This window comes from Gadus chalcogrammus, unplaced genomic scaffold (genome assembly GCF_026213295.1).
Source record: "Gadus chalcogrammus isolate NIFS_2021 unplaced genomic scaffold, NIFS_Gcha_1.0 GACHA024, whole genome shotgun sequence".
NCBI classification, from domain to species: domain Eukaryota; kingdom Metazoa; phylum Chordata; class Actinopteri; order Gadiformes; family Gadidae; genus Gadus; species Gadus chalcogrammus.
In genome coordinates this window covers 182,219-202,256 of record NW_026613459.1, presented here as the reverse complement: position 1 = coordinate 202,256, position 20,038 = coordinate 182,219, and the positions used below count along the sequence as shown (strand labels likewise).

Sequence of the window (20,038 nt, the reverse complement as noted above, 5' to 3'; positions counted from 1 at the left end):
ACTATCAGCTGGTTCCTTAAAGAAGAAAAGTGCATGGCCTGAATGTGGACCTGTCCAGTGGCGGTTTTAGGCACGGGCGACCCCCCCCCCCCCCCCCAGGATCGCCACTGGACCTGTCTGCTGTTCTGTGGCCGCCTGGGGTCCTGCTCCACGCCTCCCCGTCATTGGTCCAGTCCTCTTCATCACTGGTCCAGTCCTCCTCATCACTGGTCCAGTCCTCCTCATCACTGGTCCAGTCCTCTTCATCACTGGTCCACTCCTCTTCATCACTGGTCCAGTCCTCCTCATCACTGGTCCAGTCCTCTTCATCACTGGTCCACTCCTCTTCATCACTGGTCCAGTCCTCTTCATCACTGGTCCACTCCTCTTCATCACTGGTCCACTACTCTTCATCACTGGTCCACTCCTCTTCATCACTGGTCCACTCCTCTTCATCACTGGTCCACTACTATTCATCACTGGTCCACTCCTCTTCATCACTGGTCCACTCCTCTTCATCACTGGTCCACTACTATTCATCACTGGTCCACTAGACTTCATCACTGGTCCACTCCTCTTCATCACTGGTCCACTCCTCTTCATCACTGGTCCAGTCCTCTTCATCACTGGTCCACTCCTCTTCATCACTGGTCCACTACACTTCATCACTGGTCCACTCCTCTTCATCACTGGTCCACTCCTCTTCATCACTGGTCCACTACTATTCATCACTGGTCCACTAGACTTCATCACTGGTCCACTCCTCTTCATCACTGGTCCACTACTATTCATCACTGGTCCACTAGACTTCATCACTGGTCCACTCCTCTTCATCACTGGTCCACTACTATTCATCACTGGTCCACTAGACTTCATCACTGGTCCACTCCTCTTCATCACTGGTCCACTACTCTTCATCACTGGTAGCAGAATGTGGATGTTTGTGTTTCAGTCGAGTTGATTATAGTTCATATGACTGATTATAGATTATAGTTCATATGACTGATTATAGTTCATATGACTGATTATAGTTCATATGACTGATTATTGATTATAGTTCATATGACTGATTATTGATTATAGTTCATATGACTGATTATAGTTCATATGACTGATTATAGTTCATATGACTGATTATTGATTATAGTTCATATGACTGATTATTGATTATAGTTCATATGACTGATTATAGTTCATATGACTGATTATAGTTCATATGACTGATTATAGTTCATATGACTGATTATTGATTATAGTTCATATGACTGATTATAGTTCATATGACTGATTATAGTTCATATGACTGATTATTGATTATAGTTCATATGACTGATTATAGTTCATATGACTGATTATAGTTCATATGACTGATTATAGTTCATATGACTGATTATTGATTATAGTTCATATGACTGATTATTGATTATAGTTCATATGACTGATTATTGATTATAGTTCATATGACTGATTATAGTTCATATGACTGATTATAGTTCATATGACTGATTATAGTTCATATGACTGATTATAGTTCATATGACTGATTATTGATTATAGTTCATATGACTGATTATAGTTCATATGACTGATTATAGTTCATATGACTGATTATAGTTCATATGACTGATTATAGTTCATATGACTGATTATTGATTATAGTTCATATGACTGATTATAGTTCATATGACTGATTATAGTTCATATGACTGATTATAGTTCATATGACTGATTATTGATTATAGTTCATATGACTGATTATAGTTCATATGACTGATTATAGTTCATATGACTGATTATAGTTCATATGACTGATTATTGATTATAGTTCATATGACTGATTATTGATTATAGTTCATATGACTGATTATAGTTCATATGACTGATTATAGTTCATATGACTGATTATTGATTATAGTTCATATGACTGATTATAGTTCATATGACTGATTATAGTTCATATGACTGATTATAGTTCATATGACGGATAAGAGTACTGATTATACTTCATATTACTGTTCAAAGGCTCAATTGTGACGAGAAACAAGCAGGCGAGGAGGAAATTAAAGATGGCTAATTAAATGTTCTTAGAAGCGCTGCCGTTCAATACGAGGGAGACCGGGGGGGGGGATCACCAAGGGGATCTTTTAGTAATTAACTGAAGGATCCTAATTAACTTCTGCTTGTATTCAACATGCAGCAGAGTGAGTCGCTGAACACGCCGACTGCCCATAATCGGGGCACTCCTATATCCCACAGGGCTACACGGAGACTCTTAAAAGATAAACAGAGTGGGGGTCCCCAGTCATTTTGGGGTGCCCTTGTTACGTCGTGGAGGCTCAGGTTTTTATGAACGTACGTTGAGCATGCAGCTGTTGTACATTACTGCCTTAAGGCAGTTTGGACTGTGATGCTAAGACGATTGTGCTATTATGTATTCATACACGCCAGGTCTAATCGAATATAGTTATATCTTTTGTCCACTGGGTTCTGCCACTCAACACCTGCCATGTTGTTGACCTTTTGAGCACCATTTTCTTCTAGAGAATTCCTTCTCCAGAACTCGTCCCTGTGTCCCGTTCTCTGATCCGGGGCTGTGTAAGCCAGTCGGCCTCCGCAGCCTCTGGGCTCGCCATGCATTATATAACTATTTATAGTTTCCTCTGTCTTTGGTTGGAGTCTATTGGAGAACACATCGGAGTCAGAGTTAGGATGCTCATTCATTAACTTTCAAGAAAAATCCCTGATTCACTTGGTTATCTACCAGGAATAGTCTAGAACGCATTATTATCTAGCAGCAGTCTAGAACACTTTGTTATCTAGCATAGTCTTGAACACATTGTTATCTAGAACACTTGGTTATCTAGCATAGTCTAGAACACATTGTTATCTAGAACACATTGTTATCTAGCATAGTCTAGAACACATTGTTATCTAGAACACATTGTTATCTAGCATAGTCTAGAACACATTGTTATCTAGAACACATTGTTATCTAGAAGACATTGTTATCTAGCATAGTCTAGAACACATTGTTATCTAGAACACATTGTTATCTAGAAGACATTGTTATCTAGAAGACATTGTTGTCTAGCATAGTCTAGAACACATTGTAATCTAGAACACATTGTTATCTAGAACACATTGTTATCTAGAACACATTGTTATCTAGCATAGTCTAGAACACATTGTTATCTAGAACACATTGTTATCTAGCATAGTCTAGAACACATTGTTATCTAGAACACATTGTTATCTAGAACACATTGTTATCTAGAACACATTGTTATCTAGCATAGTCTAGAACACATTGTTATCTAGAACACATTGTTATCTAGCATAGTCTAGAACACATTGTTATCTAGAACACATTGTTATCTAGAACACATTGTTATCTAGAACACATTGTTATCTAGCATAGTCTAGAACACATTGTTATCTAGAACACATTGTTATCTAGAATACATTGTTGTCTAGCATAGTCTAGAACACATTGTTATCTAGAACACATTGTTATCTAGCATAGTCTAGAACACATTGTTATTTAGCAGCAGTCTAGAACACTTTGTTATCTAGCAGTAGTAGAACACACTTTGTTGAGGTATATCCTTGTTGTGGAGCTTAGTAATGTAGAAATTGTTTTGAAAGTACTGTGATATGTTATATCTCCTATAACTGTTCGCAGTACCACTAATCAACTATCATTTATTATTTATTAATTATTAATGAATTATTATGTATATCTGATTCCTATGGCTACTTTTAACTTAATTTTGTTGTTATTCCAATTTGAAATATCTGCTTTGAGTGTTCTCTGCCTCACGTCCTGATAACAGCACTGGCTAAAGCACACAGTGAATACATGTTTGTTCCTCTTAGTCTATCTCAAAGTGCGGCTTCAAAGACAGGGCATTTAAAGACTGGGAGGCTTCCAGAAGGATGGATCTTAAATTTGTGTTGATCTGGGGGGTAAAATGTTAACTGTTCAACAGAATGTCATCTGCATAAAATGATATCTTTATGTTTACTGCCTGTTCTTCATAATGCTCCTGTTAAGGACATAGTCACAGAACAATTAAGCTCTCAACTCCTTCACACATCCTCTGGATTAATTAGAGATGATGAAGGATGACTTGATCCGCATGCTCAGATCTGGCCTGGTTCCTCAGTAAGATACAACCAGCTTCATGTGGAGTCTCCAACCTCCCAGAGGAAATTTTGTCTCTTGTATCTGGTACTAAACCAATCCACACTGGTTAGAGTGCCTCGGTTTTCACTCCCTCACCATTATTTTCTCTCTTTGTCTTCTCTGTGGAAATCGAGTCTCCCTCGACACATAAAAATGTGCTTCTTTCAAGCAACCGTGGAATCTGTCCTCCTTTATGTGAATCCTGGACCCTGAAGCCAACCCTGAAGAAATCTCTGGATGGATGCTACACCAGAAGCATGTAATACTGAACATCTACCAGAACGAACATGTTACCGACAAGCATCTGTATTGGGGGTTACCAAGGCTGTGTGACAAAGGGTGCACTCACACTAGGCCATCTGGCCGTGGCCGTGGCCGTTTTCAAGTCTAACCGTGCTCAAATCTGCCAGTGTGAGTGTGGCCAGGCCAGGCCAATTTGGCCACTTGGGAGAGGTGTGCTGCTACGGTACGGGCCACTATGGTACAGATGCTAATGAGCTGACACGCACACACGCACGGCTACACAACCTGAGCTGGATGACGTATAGTCCATGCGACGACCACGGACATAAAAAATGCGACAAGCCTTCTTTCCCATTAAACGGTAAACATATATCCAAATAAGCAACAGACTCTGCAAAGTACGAACTGTGTTCTCTGTGTTGTTGTCCATTGTTGTTAGAACTCTGACTGGCGGCAGACTTTATCGTGGTCCATGCAGCGGACGCTTGGTGATGACGTGTTACTTACGACGTGATGACGTATGTACAAGAGTCTACCGTGGCCAGGCCACAGTTGCGACGGCCAACGGCCACTGCCAGATGGCCTAGTGTGAGTGCACCCAAAGTGGCATATATCTCTCTCTCTCTCTCCTTCTCTCTCTCTCTTTCTCTGACAGTCGGTCAGTGTACAAAGTGACAGCATGTAGCTTCCAGTCTTAGTTTAGGTCTGTAGAGGTTTGTGTTTACAAATTGAAGGTAGGTTCAAATTAAATATCTTGTGTGTTGTGTTGATGCTGTCGCTCTAGGGTTTGCATCACTGCCGGTTTATTGTTGTAAATAGTTAAGAAAACGGATGTCACTGGTTCAAAGTGAAATGTCAAACCACATCTAATACTCACTCACTGGTTCTCACACTACGAACCACAAAACAAGGTACACACCCCCACTCCACACGGTTCATGCTTGTAGTCAAGGAAACACAACAGCATGTGATTTCAAATGCAGCTTTTGACGCATCACTTCTTTAGTTCAACTAACAGATAGGCTGTTTCCCCCGGGCTGATTGTGAATCAGACAAATCACCTTTAAACACAAATGATTCAGTGAGGCAATATTTTACTGACATGTTTAGTTATTATTCTGACATATTTAGTTAATATTTAGTTTATTATTGTGTTAGTTTATGCAACAAACTCACCAAGTCACCTTCCTTGTAAATTATTTTAAATTGTGTTTCCACTTGATAAGACCAGAGATCAAGTTACAGAGTTGACCTGCTGCTGCCTGAACCTGTAGCCCACGTGATGCCCTACAGCAGGGGTCGGCAACTGGCGGCCCGCGGGCCATAACTGGCCCTCATGACATAATATCTGGCCCGCCAGATTATTCTGAAATTATATTATTCTTTATTATTTTTTTGAATATCGAATATGGATATCTATTAGCCTAAGCTCTATACAGTTCACTTGAGAGACGTACCTCATCGCATCTGACCCCTCTGACCGGCTGTCATCCCAACCCTAACCTAACCCTAACCCTAACCCTAACCCTAACCCTAACCCAACCCTAACTAGAGGCACCGGAAGTCTGTTCTGTGCACCCCCACACACCCGGGCAAAATTATTTATTTTCCCACATATCTGCACGTGACTCCGTATGCAGGGCCTTTGGCTCTTGCGTGCATCGATCCACAGTACTGACAGACTGATTCTTTATCTTGCCTCTGCTTGTTGTTACTAGCTACATTGTTCTGTTTGGGCCCCTTCTGGGCACATTGTTCTGACTGATGTTCCCGGGAGGCATATCTGTGGCTTGACTCTGAATTCTGCGCACAGGACGTGTAATGTACCAACTCTTGTTCCCCTCCTATTTTGTTAATCTGGATTTGTGTTTGTTCACTAGAGCGACACATGTCAATAGCTTTCGTCAGGGTGAGTGATTTGGTGATTGGGTTCTCTAAGCATGCGCGCTTGAGACTTGTGTGACTGTGTACTATCTTCTGGAATAATGTGGAGACACTGGGTCACATAACATGGAAGCTATTGAAGAATAAGTTAATAAGAATAAGTCCTTCCAAGGGCACAATCTCTCTTGTTATGCAGGAAAAACGCCAATCTGGCAACCCCGCTGTCAGTCTGCGTAGGGCAGAGCAAGTTTAAATATATTTTCTAGGCTATATTTCCACCTTGTAATGCCGCGGTTCATTTATTTTTTAATAAATAGTTTGCAAGAGAGCAGCCACATTCGTTTTTTTAACAGGTTTTATGTTATATATCTGCTTGTTTTGAAAAAATAAATAAATATGTGTATTCACTGCATTATCATATCACTGTATATTTTTACTGCCATGCAATACGCAAATAGAGGCTTGGCGAGCCGCGCAATGGGTAATGCTGCTCTACAGTATGAACCTGTAGCCAACGTGTTGCTCTACAGTATGAACCTGTAGCCCACGTGTTGCTCTACAGTATGAACCTGTAGCCCTGTGTCGCTCTACAGTATGAACCTGTAGCCAACGTGTTGCTCTACAGTATGAACCTGTAGCCAACGTGTTGCTCTACAGTATGAACCTGTAGCCCACGAGTTGCTCTACAGTATGAACCTGTAGCCAACGTGTTGCTCTACAGTATGAACCTGTAGCCCACGAGTTGCTCTACAGTATGAACCTGTAGCCCACGAGTTGCTCTACAGTATGAACCTGATGCCCTGTGTTGCTCTACAGTATGAACCTGTAGCCAACGTGTTGCTACAGTATGAACCTGTAGCCAACGTGTTGCTCTACAGTATGAACCTGTAGCCCACGAGTTGCTCTACAGTATGAACCTGTAGCCCACGAGTTGCTCTACAGTATGAACCTGTAACCCACGAGTTGCTCTACAGTATGAACCTGTAGCCCACGAGTTGCTCTACAGTATGAACCTGTAGCCCACGAGTTGCTCTACAGTATGAACCTGTAGCCCACGAGTTGCTCTACAGTATGAACCTGTAGCCCACGAGTAGCTCTACAGTATGAACCTGTAGCCCACGAGTTGCTCTACAGTATGAACCTGTAGCCCACGAGTTGCTCTACAGTATGAACCTGTAGCCAACGTGTTGCTCGCTGGAGCACTAGTCTATATAACGCAGGTCCAGAGATATACAGAGCTCCTGGCCTTGGGCCCCAGGAGCTCTTTGTGTGTTGGACCAAGCTTTAAGATTGGGTTTGATTCCGCTTTTTACATAAATAATGAGAAGCATTGCAATCCATACATTATTTTTATTTGGTTGGCTAAATATTAAATATAAAAGCTACATTTTGAATTAACAAATCATTCCTAAAAATAGATTGATCAAATAACATAAACGAAAGACCAGTATTGCCATACATGATTAAAGCATGTTTCTTAAACTAAATCATTGATTAATGTAATATAAACAAATCACAGATAACAATAAAAATATGAAATTTTTGACCATTTTATAAAATAAACTTGAACGATTTCTTGCTTTAAGGAGTAAAGAAAGAATTCCCCAGCGATTAAGCTGAGTCCTAGACAGGGACAGGTTGAGTGCAGCTGATCCTCACTTTGTGGCTACATGTGTAATCTTTAATGCGTTGAATTCTGCAAGAAAAGTACTTTAGATTTGAATTAGCAAATATACAGCACATGACATGACTCACTCAGTCGGACTTGTACGTCTGTAGGCATCAAAGAAGAATTATTCCGCCATTTTTTGTTCTGCCATTTTCCAAGAGAGTTGTAGTCACGTCAAATCCTAAAATACCAATTACAATTGCTTCTAAAATGGCGGCGTTTATGCATATTAAATCAAGCTGTACCGGGCCTGTACCAGCAGGTGGCGCTGTGGCCGCTCCCCGTCAGATGGAGACGCTGCTGTAGGTGGTCTGCAGGTCTTTGAGGGTATGGTACCCACTGCTGGGCTCCACCGGCATGGAGCTGGACCGGCCCATGGCGCCCCCTACTGGCATCAGGTCGTACTCCTCCTCATAAGCATCATAATCACCCTCCTCCTCGTCCAGGGGGGGGGGGCTCCAGGGCCAAGGGGGTTGGCTTGGGGGGGAGGGCGTGGTCGAGGGCGGAGCCCCTGGGGAGCTCCGAGCGGCCAGGAGGAAGACGCGGCTCAGGCCCTGCTCCCACAAAGAGTTCAAACATTTCTCCTCCTCCTCCTCCCTCACCCCCCCCTCCTCCCCCCTCACCCCCCCCTGCTCCCCCCAGCCTCCGGCCCGCCCCTCCTCCGGCAGGTACTGGGGCCCCACGCTGATCCCTGAGTCGGGGCTCTGTGGCTCCGTGGGGGGGTGCAGGGGGGGCTGGTGGGCGGCCGGGGCCGGAGTGAAGGGCCCGAGGTGGAGCGGCCGAAGGCGGAGCAGATGGGGCTCCCGCCTGGGGGTCGTCACCGGGGGGCCGTCGTCAGGGGAACCGTCGTCAGGGGCGTAGGTCAGGTTAGAGAAACAGGAGGAGGAGGGGGGGTCGGAGGAGGAGGAGGAGGAGGGGGAGGAGGAGGAGGAGGAGGAGGAGGAGGGGGGGTCGGAGGAGGAGGAGGAGGAGGAGGAGGAGGAGGAGGAGGAGGGGGAGGAGGAGGAGACGTAGGAGAAGGGGGGAGGGTACTGACCGGGGGAGCCGGAGCAGAGAGGGCGGAGCAGGGGGGCAGAGGAGGGGGGGGGGGGAGACACCGCCACCGGGGAGAAGGAGTCGGGGCTGAAGGAGCTGAAGCACAGCCTGGAGGAGGAGTGGGGGTTCAGCCACGTCTGAGAGGGAGGAAGGAGAGAGCGGTGAGCAGGAGCTCCACCTGGGGTACCAAACATCTGGAGAGAGGGAGAGCAAACATCTGGAGAGAGAGAGACCAAACATCTGGAGAGAGAGAGAGAGAGAGAGAGAGAGAGAGAGAGAGAGAGAGAGAGAGAGAGAGAGAGAGAGAGAGAGAGAGAGAGAGAGAGAGAGAGAGAGAGAGACCAACCATCTGGAGAGAAACCAAACATCTGGGGATAGAGAGAGAGACCAAACATCTGGGGACAAACCAAACATCTGGAGAGAGAGAGTAAGGACTGGGGGGGACACACCTTCAGGCCGGGTCCAGGGAGAGAGCACCGACCCTGGAAGTATTTGGACGGGTCGGGAAGCGGTTTGCTCCTGAATAGCCTGGAGGATTTAAAGAGAGACCAACGATGAGGGACCACTAGGACACACACACACACACACACACACACACACACACACACACACACACACACACACACACACACACACACACACACACACACACACACACACACACACACAGACACACACACACACACACACAGGCCATAAGCGTACCTTGGTTTGTAGTGAAAGATCATGATGAGCAGAGTGATGAAGAGGAGCAGGCCGAGGGCCGAGGACCCGGCTGTGAGGACTGAAGCCCCCCCCCCCCCAGAGGACAGCGCGGTCAGAACACCAGCCACGCTCACCACCTCTTAATTGAGGTTCAATTACTAATGCATTGGTTAATCACAGACAAAAACTGAATAATAATTATAACATTTCTTACTATATATATGGTAATCAATACGTAAAAGTCATAATAATAGTGGGGTCCATAGAGCTGATCTATAGACCCCACGTAGAGCTGCTCTATAGACCCCACGTAGAGCAGCTCTATGGACCCTACGTAGAGCAGCTCTACGTGGGGTCCATAGAGCTGCTCTATAGACCCCACGTAGAGCTGCTCTATAGACCCCACGTAGAGCAGCTCTGTGTGTGGGTCCTCTAGAGGGTGGGGGGTCCATAGAGCAGCTCTGTGTGTGGGTCCTCTAGAGGGTGGGGGGGTCCATAGAGCAGCTCTATGTGTAGGTCCTCTAGAGGGTGGGGGGTCCATAGAGCAGCTCTATGTGTAGGTCCTCTAGAGGGTGGGGGGGTCCATAGAGCAGCTCTGTGTGTGGGTCCTCTAGAGGGTGGGGGGGTCCATAGAGCAGCTCTATGTGTAGGTCCTCTAGAGGGTGGGGGGGGGTCCATAGAGCAGCTCTGTGTGTGGGTCCTCTAGAGCAGGGGTACTCAAGTAGAAATGATGAGGGGCCACAATTTTTTTTTTCAGTGACTCAAGGGGCCGGTCGGTATACGTGTGACTGAGGCCGATATATGCTCTGTTTTAGACGTAACGCGTAAGCACGTAAGATACATAACCCCCCCTTGCGCGGTAAAATGTCCCCCCTTACGTGCGTCGGCCAAAATTCCTGACTATGCGACTAAAACACTACGGCCCTACGCAGCTCGCAAAGACTGTGATTGGCCAGCTAACCACATCCTTTCAGGAGTCTCACATTTCCGGTTTTACAGCATAATAGCGCCATTTTTAAAAGGCCGTGACAGAAGCGAATGAAGAATTTTGAAGAAGGAGAAGAAGAAAACACAAGAACGAATTATGATAATTATAAATATAAACAAGCCAGCGATTTCCACTTCCACGCCCACAGATTCGTTCGTTGCTCCCCCTACTGTTCTGGCGGAGAATCCCCTTGCAACACGCGCAATCCTTAAGGAACCTTAAAGGAACCGTAAATCAAAACTTGTCTAAAACAAGTCCCTTGTGTAAATTACGTGCTTACGTCTCTGCGTCTAAAACGACCCTAAATCGGCCTTGACTGCTGCTGAGATGGACTGTCTGCCTCGAGTTTGGGAGGGCTGGAGCGGTCTGTGGGCTGGAGTGCTATCTGTTTATCGTTGCAACCCCCAGCCTCGTATTGAGATCGCGGCGCGCGGTTTCAAAATAAGAGCGCCCAGCACGATTTTTTTTTTTTTTTTTTAATAATTAAAAAAACTTTTCAAAACAGCTCGAGGGCCATTAATAGACACCCCGCGGGCCACAAAAGGCCCGCGGGCCGCTACTTGAGTATGACTGCTCTAGAGGGTGGGGGGGTCCATAGAGCAGCTCTATGTGTGGGTCCTCTAGAGGGTGGGGGGTCCATAGAGCAGCTCTGTGTGTGGGTCCTCTAGAGAGTGGGGGGGTCCATAGAGCAGCTCTATGTGTAGGTCCTCTAGAGGGTGGGGGGGTCCTACCAGAGGTCTTCAGGACGGGGACCTGTCCTGGGGTCCTGGGGTCATGCGGGACCACCTCCCAGGAGGCCACGGGGCCCCAGTCGCTCCAGTGGGACCCGTACTCCTGGGGGGGCCGGACTCTCACCCTGACCTGGTGGGGGCCCGCCCCCCCCTCCAGGCTGGGGAACCTCAGCTCCTGGTCCAGGGTGGACAGAGTGCGGGCCTCCTGGGGGCCAGACGGAGAACCACCCAAAGGCCTTTAGTGAGGCTGGGGGTACACACTCACACACACTGTACACACACACACACACACACACACACACTGTACACACACACACACACACACACACACACACACACTGTACACACACAGTACACACACACACACACACACACACACACACACACACACACACACTGTACACACACACACACACACACTGTATACACACACACACACACACACACACACACACACACACACACACACACACACACACACACTGTACACACACAGTACACACACACACACACACACACACACACACACTGTATACACACACACACACACACACTGTGGCAACCCGGCCCCTTCAGGGCGGCCCCTGAAGCCCAGAGGGCAGGTAGTACCAGCAGTCTACCACCCTTTTCCCCCAGAGGGCGCCAGGGGCCGCATTGGCACGGTCCCACTCAACGCCAACGGGAGACCCCTGTGTACCAGGCCAATCAGACCCCTGTGTACCAGGCCAATCAGACCCCTGTGTACCAGGCCAATCAGACCCCTGTGTACCAGGCCAATCAGACCCCTGTGTACCAGGCCAATCAGACCCCTGTGTACCAGGCCAATCAGACCCCTGTGTACCAGGCCAATCAGACCCCTCTGTACCAGGCCAATCAGACCCCTGTGTACCAGGCCAATCAGACCCCTGTGTACCAGGCCAATCAGACCCCTGTGTACCAGGCCAATCAGACCCCTGTGTACCAGGCCAATCAGACCCCTCTGTACCAGGCCAATCAGACCCCTGTGTACCAGGCCAATCAGACCCCTGTGTACCAGGCCAATCAGACCCCTGTGTACCAGGCCAATCAGACCCCTGTGTACCAGGCCAATCAGACCCCTGTGTACCAGGCCAATCAGACCCCTGTGTACCAGGCCAATCAGACCCCTGTGTACCAGGCCAATCAGACCCCTGTGTACCAGGCCAATCAGACCCCTGTGTACCAGGTCAATCAGACCCCTGTGTACCAGGCCAATCAGACCCCTGTGTACCAGGCCAATCAGACCCCTGTGTACCAGGCCAATCAGACCCCTGTGTACCAGGCCAATCAGACCCAGGTGAGGGCTATATAAGAGAAGCGGAGACGTGGTCTAGGGGGAAGGGTATGTGACCAATGCAGGAGCTGGGAGCGGGCCGAGACACCTTACCCGGACGGACCTTTGCCTTAGGAGACGGTCGGGAGACGACGGACGGACTCGACGGACGGACGTCCGCATCGGGATACCGGGAGGGCACGCGAGGAAGGAGCGTGGCGTCCCCAGTGGCTCTCGGAGCCCGGACTCTTCCAGTTGTAGTTTTCATTGATCGGGAGATACCTACTTTCTGTTGTCGGATTTAATAAACGTTCCTTTGCTGGCAGTGTTTGAGCATCAGAGACTCGTGTTCATTTGAGGAGGCGGGGCAGACAGAACCGGGTTGCCACAACACACAAACACACACAATGTACATACACACACACACACACACACAAACACACACACACACTGTACACACACACATATAAACAAACAAAAACACACACACACAAACACACACACTGTACACACACATACACAAACACACATAAACACATACACCGTACACACACACAAACATAGAAATACACAGACACACACACACACACACACACACACACACACACACAGTACACACATGAACCAACACACAAACACACACACCGGAATACACACACACAATCGAGCACTGGTCAGTCACCTGCCACTGCTGGTCTCTGTGTTTGATCTGAAGCTCAAACGCTTTGTTGGGTTCCTTCAGGTGTCTGGAGAGAGGACTCCCAGGTCCCCAGGAGATCAGCGTCTCGTTAGGACTGCTGCTGACGTTGGGAAGGCCTGGAGGGTTCATCTGAACTGTTCAATGCACACACACACACACACACACACACACACACACACACACACACACACACACACACACACACACACACACACACACACACACACACACACACACACACACACACACACACACACACACACACACACAGGCAAACGCACACACACAAACACACAAACACGCCTTTTGCTTACTGCTCACAAGTTCATACCTGATCAGCATGTTCACACAGTATGGTCAGTCAGATCAGTACCATTGGAGGTTTGAATAAAACAGATTGTGTGTCACATTTACTACGACTTAGTTTCAGGAGAGCTGGTAGCAGACAGCTGAGCCGGTGTTAAGCTGTGCTGGGTACGGTGTTACGAGGTCCACTCACTGTGCTGCCTGAGAGGGTACCCCAGGATGGGGTCCACGATGGTCCCGCCGCAGTCCACCTGAACCTTGGGCAGCGCCTCGCCCCAGGCAAACACCTGACACACGGGTCAGGGGTTTAGCGCTCGTACCCCAACACATATCTCTCTTTATGACCTGTGACCTCATCTCTCTCTCTATGACCTCAGCTCTCTCTCTGATGACCTCAGCTCTCCCTCTCTCTCTCTCTCTCTCTCTCTCTCTCTCTCTCTCTCTCTCTCTCCATGACCTCAGCTCTCTCTCTCTCCCTCTATGATGACCTCATCTCTCTCTCTATGACCTCAGCTCTCTCTCTCTCTATGACCTCAGCTCTCTCTCTCTCTCTCTATGACCTCAGCTCTCTCTCTCTATGACCTCAGCTCTCTCTCTCTCTATGACCTCAGCTCTCTCTCTCTCTCCCTTTATGATGACCTCATCTCTCTCTCTATGACCTCAGCTCTCTCTCTCTCTCTGATGACCTCATCTCTCTCTCTATGACCTCAGCTCTCTCTCTCTCTGATGACCTCAGCTCTCTCTCTCTCTCTCTCTCTCTCTCTCTCTCTCTCTGATGACCTCAGCTCTCTCTCTCTCCCTCTATGACCTCAGCTCTCTCTCTCTCTCTCTCTCTCTCTCTCTCTCTGACCTCAGCTCTCTCTCTCTCTCTATGACCTCAGCTCTCTCTCTCTCTCTCTCTATGACCTCAGCTCTCTCTCTCTCTCTCTCTCTCTCTATGACCTCAGCTCTCTCTCTCTCTCTCTCTCTCTCTATGACCTCAGCTCTCTCTCTCTCCCTCTATGACCTCAGCTCTCTCTCTCTCTCTCTCTCTCTATGACCTCAGCTCTCTCTCTCTCCCTCTATGACCTCAGCTCTCTCTCTCTCCCTCTATGATGACCTCATCTCTCTCTCTCTCTCTCTCTCTATGACCTCAGCTCTCTCTCTCTCTCTCTCTATGACCTCAGCTCTCTCTCTCTCTCTCTCTATGACCTCAGCTCTCTCTCTCTCTCTCTCTATGACCTCAGCTCTCTCTCTCTCTCTGATGACCTCAGCTCTCTCTCTCTCCCTCTATGATGACCTCTCTCTGACCTCTCTACTCACCTGTTTAAAGACGAAGCTGCATCCTCTCTCGTTGCCTCCTAGCGCTTCGACCTCACAGCTCCAGCTAAGGTGAAGAAGATTAAAACAAGCATTAGTCCGATACAAGCGTAGCTTGAACAACAGTATGCTACTGTGAGTAGTAGGGGTGCAACGGATCAAAAAACTCACGGTTCGGATCGTTCCTCGGATCAAGAGTCACGGATCGGATAATTTTTCGGATCAGCAAAAAAAATAAAAAAATAGCGTTTGTGATTGCTTTAGCCCGGTCTGATTGTGGAAGAAGGGGCTGCTTAAATGCCGCGGTGATGAGCGGTTGTTGAGCCGCTTTCGGTTTCACTCCTGTCAGTGAAACACCGGGGTCGCTGTAAATGCGTGGCCATGCTCGATGTGTTTTTCTTTATGTTGGCAATAGCTATGTCAGCTACGTGTTACGTCTGTGTGGTAACCTAGGCGACAGGTTTGTGTGGCAGCGCGAGTATGGAAACAGACGTAGCACTGGAGGCAGCAGTTATCGTTACAGTAGTCACCGAAGTCTAGCCTACTTTTATTTTCCATGCCCACTGTTCTTCATGTTGTACGCTGAGGACAATAAATCACAACGAGCCATAGGACTGTTTGCTTATTGAAAAGGGAACTGTTGCGGACTTTTACCCAGAGCGTGTTAAGTAGCTCTGTCCCTGGAACTAGCAGGAATGGTTACGGCTGTGTGTGGACTGAACATGCGCAATTTTTTTTTTCATAAATCAATCCGCGGATCATGCGTGTGCCGAACCGAAATAGATGATCCGAACGGATCACGGATCAATGATGATCCGTTGCACCCCTAGTGAGTAGACTAGAGCAGAGCAGAGTAGTGTAGAGTAGTGTAGTTGTAGTGTAGAGTAAAATAGAGTAGATAAGAATAGAGTAATTGTTGTGTAGAGTAGTGTAAAGTAGTGTAGCGTAGAGTAGAGTAGTGTAGTGTAGAGTAAAGAGGAGTAGAGTAGAATAAAGTAAAGTAGAGTAGAGTAAAGTAGAGTAGAGTAGAGTGGTGTAGAGTAGAGTAGAGTAGTGTAGAGTAGAGTAGTGTAAAGTAGAGTAGAGTAGAGTCGAGTAGAGTAAAGTACAGTAGAGTAGTGCAGTGTAGTGTAAAGAGGAGTAGAGTAAAGTAGAGTAGAGTAGAGTAAAGTAGAGTAGAGTAGAGTGGTGTAGAGTAGAGTAAAGTAGAGTAGAGTAAAGTAGAGTAGAGTAGAGTGGTGTAGAGTAGAGTAGAGTAGAGTAGTGTAAAGTAGAGTAGAGTAGAGTCGAGTAGAGTAAAGTAGTGCAGTGTAGAGTAAAGAGGAGTAGAGTAGAGTAAAGTAGAGTAGAGTAGAGTAAAGTAGAGTAGAGTAGAGTAGAGTAGAGTAGTGTAGAGTAGAGTAAAGTAGAGTAGAGTAGAGTCGAGTAAAGTAGAGTAGAGTAGAGTGGTGTAGAGTAGAGTAGAGTAGTTTAGTGTAAACTAGAGTAGAGTCGAGTAGAGTAAAGTACAGTAGAGTAGTGCAGTGGAGTGTAGTGTGGCCGTGCGTGTGTGAGTGCGTGCGTGTGTGTGTTTCTTGTGACCGTACAACACTGTCCGGTCACTCGTCATTCCAACATCTCATCCTACCTCCGCAGCTCACCCCGGCCCGTCTCGCTGTCCCAGGTGTTCCTGCTGCCCCGAACCCGGCACCCGGAGGGGGGGGCGGCCCGGGTGGGGGGGGCGGCCCGGGTGGGGGGGTCAGACAGGGCCCAGCTGCAGATCACCTTGTTCACAAAGTCATTCACACAGGAGAGGCGCTTGAGAGACACTGGAGAGAGAGAGAGACAGAGACAGAGACAGAGACAGAGACAGAGACAGAGACAGAGACAGAGAGAGAGAGAGAGAGAGAGAGAGACAGAGACAGAGACAGAGACAGAGACAGAGAGACAGAGAGACAGAGACAGAGAGACAGACAGAGACAGAGACAGAGACAGAGAGAGAGAGAGAGACAGAGACAGAGACAGAGACAGAGACAGAGACAGAGACAGAGAGACAGAGACAGAGACAGAGACAGACAGAGACAGAGACAGAGAGAGAGACAGAGACAGAGACAGAGAGACAGAGACAGAGACAGAGACAGAGACAGAGAGACAGAGAGACAGAGAGACAGAGAGACAGACAGAGACAGAGACAGAGACAGAGAGAGACAGAGACAGAGAGAGAGAGAGAGAGAGAGAGAGAGACAGAGACAGAGACAGAGACAGAGACAGAGAGAGAGACAGAGAGACAGAGAGACAGAGAGACAGAGACAGAGACAGAGACAGAGACAGAGAGAGAGAGAGAGAGAGAGGGAGAGGGAGAGGGAGAGGGAGAGGGAGAGAGACAGAGACAGAGACAGAGACAGAGAGAGAGAGAGAGAGAGACGGAGACGGAGACGGAGAGAGATGATTAGGAAGCTGTATTTCTCAGATGAGTTAAATACTCTGGATGAATAATAAGCGGTTAACCCTGGTAATCATCCAGCTGCGGTTCATATGACCCCTGACCCCCTGGGGTCACCAGGGGGTCAGGGCTCCAGGCCCTACCTGGAGGGGCCGTCTGGCCGAGGGCCGGCGGGAGGGGGTCCAAACCCAGCAGGAGGTACGCCAACCACAGCATCACCATGGCAACGACTAGGTCCAAAAGAAAACACGGGGATTATAAACATTCAAAAGGCAGAATAACGCTCAGAACACCAATAACAAAATAAAGTAGAGAATGACTGATCTACTGAAGCTACAATACACTGCTAGCATATGGTGCTTGCTACGAGTCACTTCAGAGTTTGTGTATGTTGGTGTGCATGTGTGTCTGTGTTGCTGTGTGTGCGTGCGTGTGGGCATGTATTTGTGTGTGTGTGTACGTGAGTGTGCGTTTGTGTGTGCGTGTGCGTGTGCGTGTGCGTGTGTGTGTGTGTGTTGGTATACGTTTGTTTGTTTGTGTGCGCGTGTGTGTGTGCGGGTGTGTTGGTGCGTGCATGCGTGTCGGTGCGTGTGTGTGTGTGTGTTGGTGCGTGCGTGCGTGTCGGTGCGCGTGTGTGTGTGTTCGTCTGCATGCATGTGTGGCGGTTCTCTCCTGACTCATCTCTCCACTGATCTGTGGTCGTTACCCTGAGCGCTCAGCCCCGGGGATCGGACCGGGGGAGCCTCGCTGAGTCATCTAACCCTCCCTCTATCGACTAACCCGACGACAAGGACACAACCCTTGTCGTCTGCACTGAATGTGCAGAACTCTACAAACAGTCGTCTGTAGCATGTGTACATCTGGACAAACTGACTCTGAGTTCAAACGTTCAGCCTGTTGGGATGATCACATATCTATACCCTCATGATCCCCATCACAGGTGGACCCCAGAGAGGGAAGAGGCAGGCATACCTCCAGCTGGTCCCGGCCCCGGTCTCTCTCAGGTCCCGGTCTCTCAGATCCCGGTCTCTCTCAGGTACCAGTCTCTCTCAGGTCCCGGTCTCTTCACCCCCCTCCTGGGCCATGGTTGTGGTTCTGGTCTCCCAAGGGGTCCTGATGAATGGCTGCGCTCTGACTGAGGTCCTCTCCACAGCCCGACCTCTCTCTCTCACCTCCCGCCCCCTCTCTCTCTCTCTCTCTCTCTCTCTCTCTCATGTGCTCGCTCTCTCGCCTAGTCTCTCTTCCTCTACTATTGCCCTCATTCAGTTACCGCCCCCCCCCCACCACCACTACCTCTCATACCAACAACCACACACACTCCCCCCCTCTCTCTCTCTGCCCAATGACATCTCCGTACACCAGTTAAAGAGAGAGAGACACGGACAGACAGACAGACAGACAGAGCGAGGGTTATATGAAGGACCCCAGGTGAGGTATCCTTCAGAACATTAAAACATGGCTCACAGCTCGTCAGCTACACAACGTTGTGCTTCATCACAACATGTGAAGAGCGGCCGGTCTTCTGAAGGGGTTCATTAAAGCGAGAGGAACCACACCTCGTGCTGAGTGAAAGGAGGAGAACCCTGCTCCCCTGAGAAGAACCTAGTCAGGCTGTTTGTGTTAGTGGTTTCAAACCAGTTCAGCCATGGACCAGTCGTCATCAACAACCACACCTCAGGAGCACATGCTTTCAACACACAAATAGCTTCACATTGTTCATCAAAGGTGACCAATGACGACAGACAGACGATGAGTGAGTGTGTGAGTACAAGTAGGGAGACTGTGAGGGAGCAAGTCATAACATTATGATTGGTTTTGAGGGGCCCCAATCCTCCTTCTGCTGGGGCACCCATAACCCTGGTGCCGCCTCTGGAAACAGCCGCTCCAACACACCACTGCTGTGATGAGTGTCGGCCTGACCTCGATTCAACAAGACAAACGCATTTTGAATGAGGAAATTTGGGTGTCTGCGCAGAAAGATAGGTCAGAATGTACAATAAGTACACTAGTACGAAAATGTCATCCTTGATGGCACAATACCTGAAAGTGCTTCCTTTACAGAGCTGTCTGGCTGAGCTGTTGCTTTGGAGCAAACCAAAGTAAACCAACCCTTCTGAACCTTTATCTCCTCGACGCATCTCTCGCGTCTTTCCAGTGTTTGGGGGTGCATTGTGTAACACGTGCAGGTCGGTCTGAACCTAACTGTTACAAACAAACAACGTTCTGCGTTTCATAAGCCGGAGCTCTCGGGGGCGGGGGGGCGGGGGGGCTGATGGTGGTTTGGGTTGTGAGTGGGCTGAAGCGCGCCGCGGCCGATAGCTTCCTGTGTCCCCCCCCCTCCCGCCATCTTGGGGGCTCGGCGTCGGAGAGGGGCGGGGGGACACAGGAAGTGCGGTCAGCGAGCGGAGGGCGCGCGGCGCTCTGAAAGGTCACGCTGTCCACACGGCGTGTTTTAGGTTGTGGCAGGAAGTCGAGGGGGGGGGGGGGGGGTGCAGGTGAGAAAGATATGCGGGGGTGGAGGTGGTGTCGTGGAGTAAGCTGCACAACAGAGTGGGCGTAGAAAGTAAGAACAGGGGCTGCTAGTCGATATACGAGGGTTA

At 48.3% G+C, this 20,038-nt stretch overlaps 1 protein-coding gene across 1 annotated transcript; it reads right to left on the bottom strand.

Annotated features, from left to right (window-relative positions):
* Nucleotides 1–6,971: 6,971 nt before the first annotated feature.
* il2rb (interleukin 2 receptor, beta) lies at nucleotides 6,972–18,604 on the bottom strand. Its single transcript, XM_056584884.1, has 12 exons — nucleotides 18,411–18,604; nucleotides 17,582–17,668; nucleotides 16,644–16,824; nucleotides 15,020–15,083; nucleotides 13,911–14,004; nucleotides 13,394–13,545; nucleotides 11,421–11,625; nucleotides 9,702–9,780; nucleotides 9,446–9,524; nucleotides 8,994–9,133; nucleotides 8,585–8,768; nucleotides 6,972–8,554 (listed from the first exon to the last, which is right to left on the bottom strand). The coding sequence occupies exons 2-12, from the start codon at nucleotides 17,658–17,660 to the stop codon at nucleotides 8,246–8,248; spliced, it is 1,566 nt and encodes a 521-aa protein (XP_056440859.1). The 5' UTR covers nucleotides 17,661–17,668; nucleotides 18,411–18,604; the 3' UTR covers nucleotides 6,972–8,245.
* Nucleotides 18,605–20,038: the final 1,434 nt, after the last annotated feature.